At 33.7% G+C, this 8,234-nt stretch overlaps 1 protein-coding gene across 2 annotated transcripts; it reads right to left on the bottom strand.

Moving 5' to 3' along the window:
- Positions 1 to 467: 467 nt before the first annotated feature.
- On the bottom strand, positions 468 to 7,976 carry LOC120351844. Of its 2 annotated transcripts, XM_039430465.1 has the most exons (5): positions 7,166 to 7,976; positions 4,625 to 4,724; positions 1,786 to 1,887; positions 1,480 to 1,635; positions 773 to 951 (listed from the first exon to the last, which is right to left on the bottom strand). In XM_039430465.1, exons 1-5 carry the CDS (start codon positions 7,969 to 7,971, stop codon positions 895 to 897), a joined length of 1,221 nt encoding a protein of 406 aa, XP_039286399.1. In that variant the 5' UTR covers positions 7,972 to 7,976; the 3' UTR covers positions 773 to 894. The 2 variants fall into 2 exon arrangements, with proteins under 2 accessions (XP_039286400.1, XP_039286399.1); XM_039430466.1 differs by lacking the exon at positions 1,480 to 1,635 and having other exon boundaries at positions 468 to 951.
- Positions 7,977 to 8,234: the final 258 nt, after the last annotated feature.

The following is an 8,234-nucleotide window of genomic DNA, read 5'->3' as shown; positions in this document are numbered from 1 at the left end:
TGAAAGCTTTGGAGCGTTGGATGAACATGAAGGTAATAATATTATAATGTTTCAACGATTTGAACAGTTATGGTGTCATTCATTCTACTGTAAAGCTTAAGCTGTTCTTCAAAAGAAGTCTTACCTGTGGAACCAAGCCAGTGGAAGAGTAAAACTAGAGCCAAAAATTTGAAACAATGGGAGATAGAAAGAGCGAAAGAAGAAGTAATATAAAAACTTAGGAGTTGAACAGATGGGATGCTCTTGACAATCGCACTGAGCAATGCTCTTTATTGAGAACTTTCCTGTGCTCTCATTTGTGAATTCCGAGACTAAAAATCATCAGTCCTACTTTCAAAACAGAATCTACTCTGCTATTATTCAACCTATCACAGATACTTTTCATGATCAATTGTCATGAATTCTTTTACTAATGACATATAAGTTAAAATGTGAATTTTTGTTCATAAAAGAGTGTTATCGGTTTTGAAAGATTACATTGATCTTATGGGACCAGAACAAAAGTTGACCAGAACTAAAATGCGAAAAAAATATTTTGCCGTCCTCATCTAACAGGGAGTAGGTTTAGAAGAACAAGAAACATAATTCCAAATCGATGTACAGTAACAATAAATGCATGACACTCTTATTAATTTCTGTTCCATCAATAATAATTATTGATATTGATGAAAAACCATAATATACATTGACTCACTTGGAATCGAAGTATAAATTTGAGTTTACTCTAAAATACACACTTCAAATTATAAATTCACAACCACAAATTCGCTTAGATCTTTATCGCTATAAATCCATTGTTAGTAATACATGTATTATGTATATCAAAGTTTGGGCACATTAGCAGATTCCTCAAAATCCTTCTTTATCGAATTTCATCAGTATTGTCTGACAGCACTAAGTTGATTTTCTGCTGTACATTATATTACCATAAGTGAAAGCAGCCTTCATGATCTGAAAATTGAAAGTAAAGTGAGTATATCAGTTGTGCAAGAAGCAAGAAGGGAAAATCATGAATAAGGTATTTCTTCAGCACAATAGAAATTCATGAGATTTTTTTTTTTAATAATGCCCGAAATGATTATTATCTACAGCCAATTTCTTCAAGTCAATCACAGAAATCGTTGTCATGCAGTACATAATAAAATGGTGGAATAACAAAATAAAATGTTTCCAGAACTAAGTTCAAAAGCGTGACACCTCTGTCACCATCACTTCCCTCTCGCTCTATTTTGCTGGAGAATTGGTAACGAGATTCCTTTCTTGTACAGATTCATCTAACATCATAACAAGAAAGGGCCACTTCATTTTGATCAAACCTGTACCAAATTAGAGCGACTGCAGTGATAGTGGAAGAGAGTGAGAGAGGATGAGTGAGTCAGAGCGAGAGAGGATTGATTTCTTATGACTGTCTCGCTGGATTAGTTGTAGATTAGCCTATACAATACTGAAATTTGAAGAAGTACAGATAATCAGACTGACATCTTTGTATGATGTTAGGTTCAGGACATAAAGGCTGTATGGTTTTATTTCGATGTCAGTATTAGCTTTTATCATCATTATGAGTAACGTCCGCTTGAACCAGATCGGTTTGCCTATCCACTGAAGCTTGGCTAGTCCTCGTCGGAATAGATCATTCTGTGAAAAAAATAAATAAAAACATTGAGAACATTCAATTGATAACGTTCAATTGAAATATTGTATGAGAAAAATTCTCTGCAGATAACACATTAAAAAATATATCATAATATTAGTTTTAAAGTTTATGATGAATATTGTATTATTTACCTGATTTGTAACACGCTGTCCTATGTAATAAACCAGAAGTAATAGAGTCGTGTAGGTTGAGCATAATAGTAGGTAGCTCATGACTATGATGTTACTTTCTGCCTGTCGACAAAGGAATTATTATTTGTATTTCTGTTCCATTCAAATAACTAAGTGTCTAAATAGAAACTTTGTAAAGAAGCTTTGAGTTTAAAAGGTGTTCCACTTCAGGTTATTGAGCTAAATAACTAACTTATATATAATATACCAGGTGTAAAACACTATTCATTTTTACTTTCCTTGCCCTATTACCGTGGGTAAGGAAAGTATTGCTTTCCAAAAAAGATTAAGGTACCCTAATTTCAAGTTTTCTATACGTTTCCATGTCCCCTAGTCCAAAAACATGATTTTTGGTGTTGGTGTGTGTGTGTGTGTGTGTGTGTGTATGTGTGTGTGTGAAATTTTAAACTTAAGGTTCTTTTACCATGAGGATTCGACAATAAGAAATTCAATGAAATTGAATTCAAAATGGGGGATAATTACTAAAAAACCATGTTTTTCACGGTTTTCTCGAAAACGGCTCTAACGATTCTCTTCAAATTAATACCATGTTAAACATTTAAATATTTAAATATTAATGCTATTTATGAGTCCTATCAACTGACATGAGTCTCATTTCTGGAAAAATTGCAGGAGCTTCGTAATATCCTTGAGAAAAATGGCGGATAATCACTAAAAAATCTGGTTTGGTACACTCACACAACTTTCCTTGCTCATTGAAATGTTAGCCTCATTCTCAAACGAGAAGAATTTAGGGGAATAACATAATGACGACTGGCGGTAATTAGGAACTACGATCAGACTACTCTATTTATGTGTATATATAATTGTTTTCAGAGTTCTTTTTCCTTTGTGTAAAATGTGAAATTCGATGATTTTTTCTGAAGTCGTCAAAACAGCTGTTCTACAGATGAAATATCTCGACTATTGTGTTCTTTTTATAAACTGCTCTACCTACCTACCTCATGCACGAGAAGGAGGTTACAAAGTCCATTTCTCTAGGTTGGGGTGGACCCCCCATTAGTTTCTCAGGAGGGAGACTCATGCCAGTTGATAGAGCGATAAATAACTATACAGGGTATGAATTTGAAAAAATCGGTCGAGTCATTTTTAAGAAAATCGTGAAAAACATGGTTTTTTAGTAATTATCCGCCATTTTTCTCAAGAATATTACGGAACTCCTGCAATTTTTCCAGAAATGAGACTCATGTCAGTCGATAGGGCTCATGAATCCATGGTATAAATTGGTATAAAGCTATCCATGGTATAAATTTGAAGAGAATCGTTCTAGCCGTTTTCGAGAAAACCGTGAAAAATATGGTTTTTCAGTGATTATCCGCCCTTTTTCTTAAGAATATTACGGAACTTCTGCGATTTTCTCAGAAATGAGACTGATGTCAGTTGATAGGGCTTATGAATAGCTATCCATGGTATAAATTTGAAGAGAATCGTTTAAGCCGTTTTCGAGAAAACCGTGAAAAATATGGTTTTTCAGTGATTATCCGCCCTTTTTCTTAAGAATATTACGGAACTTCTGCAATTTTCTCAGAAATGAGACTGATGTCAGTTGATAGGGCTTATAAATAGCTATCCATGGTATGAATTTGAAGAAAATCGTTAGAGCCGTTTTCGAGAAAACCGTGAAAAACATGGTTTTTTTAGTAATTATCCGCCATTTTTTCCGCCATCTTGAATTGAATTTTATTGAATTCCTTATTGTCGGATCCTCATGGTAAACCTTAAGTTTAATATTTCAAGTCAATCGGTTAATTAGGAATGGAGTTATAGTGTTCACAGACATACACACATACACATACACACACACACACACACACACACACACACCACACACACACACACACACACACACCACACACACACACACACACACACACACATACACACACAGACCAACACCCAAAAATCATGTTTTTCACGATTTTCTCAAAAATGACTTGACCGATTTTTTTCAAATTCATACCCTCTATAGTTATTTATCAGCTCTATCAACTGGCATGAACCTCCTTTTTTGGGAAACTAATGGGGGGTTCACCCCATCCTTCAGAAATGGACTTTGTAACCATTTGTTTTGACGAATTTTGAAAAAAAATCATCGTATTTCACAATTTACACAAAGGAAAAAGTACTCTGAAAACAATTATATATACACATATACAGAAGTCTGATCGTAGTTTCAAATATGTTGCAGCCAATCGTCATTATGTTATTCCCCTGAATTATTCTCGTTTAAGAATGGGTCTCACAGTTCAATGAGCAAGGAAAGCTGTGTGAGTGTACTACCACACCAGATTTTTTCAATATCACCTTTTGAAATGATTCATATCTATGGTTTTTTGCAAATTGATCTCTTTGTTGCCAAGTTGTATGTGGGTATTTTCACATGTTTGCTAGAACTATTTGAATCACAGGTACTAGTGGATTTTCAGATCTTATCCAACTGGAATATTAACTGGTTTCATCAATGAAATCCAATGATTGCAGATTGCAAAAATTCCAATGAATATTTTATATAAAAAAGTGAGTGATGCTAAGCAGAGAGATCCAAATATTTGTCATTAGTTCGCAATGATAATATATTAACATGTAAGTAAATTTGTTAATTGAATTAAAAATGTGACGAAGTAGTGTGTGATTACATAACCTCAACTTTTGGACAACATTAACATTTTATCAAAATGTTTAGAGAGAAATAGTACAGGCTTAGCCTAGTTTTTCCTCCAATGTCATAATTGTATTATGATTATAATGCTTTATTCAATAAATGAAAGAATTATGTTACCTGTAACATGGAGTAAAAGAGAGAGCATGTATCCATACTTATTAGGACACTTAATGCAAGTATTCCGTATTCGAAGCATTTCACACAACTTTTCACGGATCTGAATTAAAAAAAGAAGCAAAAAAAAAAAACAATTTGTTCAATATTCATAGTAGTTATAGGCATCAAAGCTGATATAGTACAATATTTTACTAATAAGCTTTCCTCACCAATAACATTTATGCAATGCTGACAGTATAAAAGTAAATCTTACAAGGATGTATTCTAATTTTTTCCTGAAATTTGACTAAAACGTTTTTGTTTACAGCTACTATCATGATGAATGGATTTTGTGGCAAGAGTCATTCAATGCTGTTCAAATTACAAGTATATTGATTGAGACATTAAAGATGGTTAACTAACATTTAAGTAAGATAAGTAAGTGATAAGTACAACTGACTGATAAGTAAGTTTTGTAATATTAGCCAAGTTAGAGACAAAGAGGTTATAAAGCTATTTGCCTATATACAATCTTATCTGGGATATGGGATTAGAATTTGGGGTGGATCTTATTCTAATCATATAGATAACATTTTTGTCATTCAAAAACCCCTAATCAAAGCCATACTAGGAAAGCCTAGACGCTATCCGAGTGGAAATCTTCATTTTGAATTCAAGGTTCTAACTGTAACGGAGTTGTATATTAAAATTCTCATAACTTATCTCTTTTCTGTATAGGGCTACTTGGCAGTCTTGACTTGAAAATGACATCAATGTTGAAACATGTTGTGATAAAGTAATTCAAAAAGGGTACAGAGATTTTTATTTTTTCCATTCCCATAGCTTATATGAACAAACATAAATATCTATTCAATTTGCGTGAATCTATATATATAATCTTCGTCCCTCATCCATCACTTTTCAGGTTGCTGACACTAATTTATCTATCTGCTGAAGACAGTTCTCATACATTGTATCAAAACTCATAAATAAAATTTCTCGTCAATTGATCAGCAATAAGTTGAGTAAAAAGCTGGTAAGAGTTATAAATGAGTGGTTAGCTTCGAATGACATAATAATTTTAATAGTGGCTGCAAAAGCCAAGTAAATTTTCTCTTATCCTCTCCAATATTTATCTTGAAAAACAAAACTTAATTTTATTAGGTCTCCCTCTGCTTTCTCATCTATCCTCTGTTACTCCCCTTTTCCTCCTTGGTTTTTAGTTTATTTTTAAGTTTAGTAAGTTTCTTTTCAAATTTAGTAATTTTTCATTCATTTTCTCATTGTTTCCTTTCACTGAATTAATTTATTTTATCTTTTTCCCTGAAATTGTAGAATATCTAGATTTTCAAAAACTCTGCCTCTGCGCTCAGGTTTTTCAACTTTGCGGGGACCATCCTTATTTTTATAGTATTATTCAGTTTAATACTGTGTATTATTATTCTAATGTAATTCTCATTTCTAAGTTTTTCCCTATTGTTATTATCACTAAGGATGAATAAACAATTTTGATTTGATTTGAATTATTATTCTACGTTTTAATTTATTATTGTATTCATGTTGGAACTCTCCCCTTACTCACACTCCCCTTAGTCACCAAGTGAGTGAGATTCTACTTCTTCGATACTTTTATCACCATGTGTAGAAAACGATTGCAATTCACTTTTCCTCCACCTACTGTCTTATATACTTACTTTACTCTCTGGAACATAATGGTAAATTCATCCTCGAGATCAATAAACTAAAAAATTCCCTAGAGAGTAAAAGTAAGCCCATTTGAATAAAATGGGAAGCAACTTATTTTTTCTCTCCCTATCATTTTCATGATGTACTTATTGTATAAATCAATAGAGAATGAAGAAATTCTATTCGGGAAGCTCACATTGGGAATAGGGTGAAAGGTCAGAGTTCAGATGAGAAACCATGAAGAGTTGTCATTGAGCCAACTGGATTCGAGACCTCAGCCAGAAATATGATCAACTTATGAAAGAAACGTTTGTATGCTGCATTTATTACATACTTAATATCAGTAGAATATACAAATAAGAAAAATATACATATTATTTGCAAGTATTTGATGTTATTCGAATATTTTTCATCAGCTAATCAAATCTGGAACGCGAACCATCATTCGAGCCATCGAAGTCTGCCATCATTTTCATAAGACGCTCATCATTGTTACTACTTTTGCTGACAAATAGCGCTGTTGTCAGTGAGCTATGCCAGTCCTTACAACCTTTTTGCTTTAGCCGGGACTGACAGTTTAACGTCTCTATGAGAGTTACCTGGCTGGAAATATTCGGTCATGTCTGGTTGGGAAATCAGGAACTCTAGGGACCCTGAAGTTATAAACATTAATTGGGCCTTAAAAAAATCAATAGGGCCCAAATGGGGCCGGAAACATTAATAGATAGGGCCAGTTCGAAACCACATTATGGGCAAGTGCACATTATTCTGAGAATCAATTAGGTGGATAAAATATTCTTAAAAAAATAAAGTCTTCTCAGTATTCATTACTACCATGATTGAGTATTTTCTATAAATCTTCTTCTACTATCTCACCTGTTAAGATGCTGGTGAGATCTAACCAGGAGTCTCATATCTTCTCGAAGCTTTTCTGTTCGTGCATTATCAGTGTTGAAGAACCCATTATTTCTCGCTTGTTCAATATTTTTGTCATAAAAGTCAAGTGATGAAGAACTTGGATAGTTCTCAGCTATATGATCTATGATAATGTACATCGCCTCAAAGTTTGTCAATATTTTTTGGGAACATTGGAACAGGGCGCAGTTTATGAAATAACCTTCCATATGAAGTATAGCTGTTAGAAAAACTTGCAACACGAATATGTAAACGAGAAAATCTGTCTGGTCGACGTCGGGCGGAATATATGCGACGAAAGGAGTTGGCTTGCCTCTCATCGATCTACCTCCAAAAAATAACTTTGCTAAATCAAAAATGGCGTATCTGGTTGTTATTCCAGCCATACATGATATGGTCAATATGTTGAATAAACGGCCCGTCTGTTCTAAATGACTCCTGTTGTTCTCGTAATGCTGTTTTATGTCTCTCCATTTTTGTTCGTTGTAATCCAGACGATAGCAGTCGATGAGGTACTCTTCCTCAATTGTCTCAGTCAATCTTATGCCTGCTTGTGGTTGCTGGAATCGCTTGTACATACTTGTGTAGAAGTATGCCAACGTTACAAAGTCTTTTGCTGCTAGAACACATTTTTCCACGTTGTCTGTTTCATTCAAGAATACCAGGAGAATGTTTGACAGCACCAGAAACTCAGAGATGGTAAACAAGATGAAATTGAGAGAACTGTTGGCTCCATCGTAGCGGAGCAAATTGATGAACTTGCGCATGAAATCGGTGCTCTGCAATAATATCTATGAGGTGGAAAAGAGATTTCTTTCGATTATAACATGCTTGATAATATCAAATACCACATATTAGATACTACAAAGAAATTATATAGAACTAGAATCATTATTCACTATGAACAACAATAACACGTTACACTGTTATATAGGATAAGCTCGAGATTATTAAAGAAGACTCTTGGCTTATTCCAGTGTGTGAATTTGAACATATTGAAGAAGTTGGAAATGTCTTTTTCTCAGCTTCG

This window comes from Nilaparvata lugens, chromosome 6 (assembly GCF_014356525.2).
Source record: "Nilaparvata lugens isolate BPH chromosome 6, ASM1435652v1, whole genome shotgun sequence".
Taxonomy (NCBI): domain Eukaryota; kingdom Metazoa; phylum Arthropoda; class Insecta; order Hemiptera; family Delphacidae; genus Nilaparvata; species Nilaparvata lugens.
Note: the sequence above shows the minus strand (reverse complement) of the source record. Positions and strands in the feature narration are given on the sequence as shown.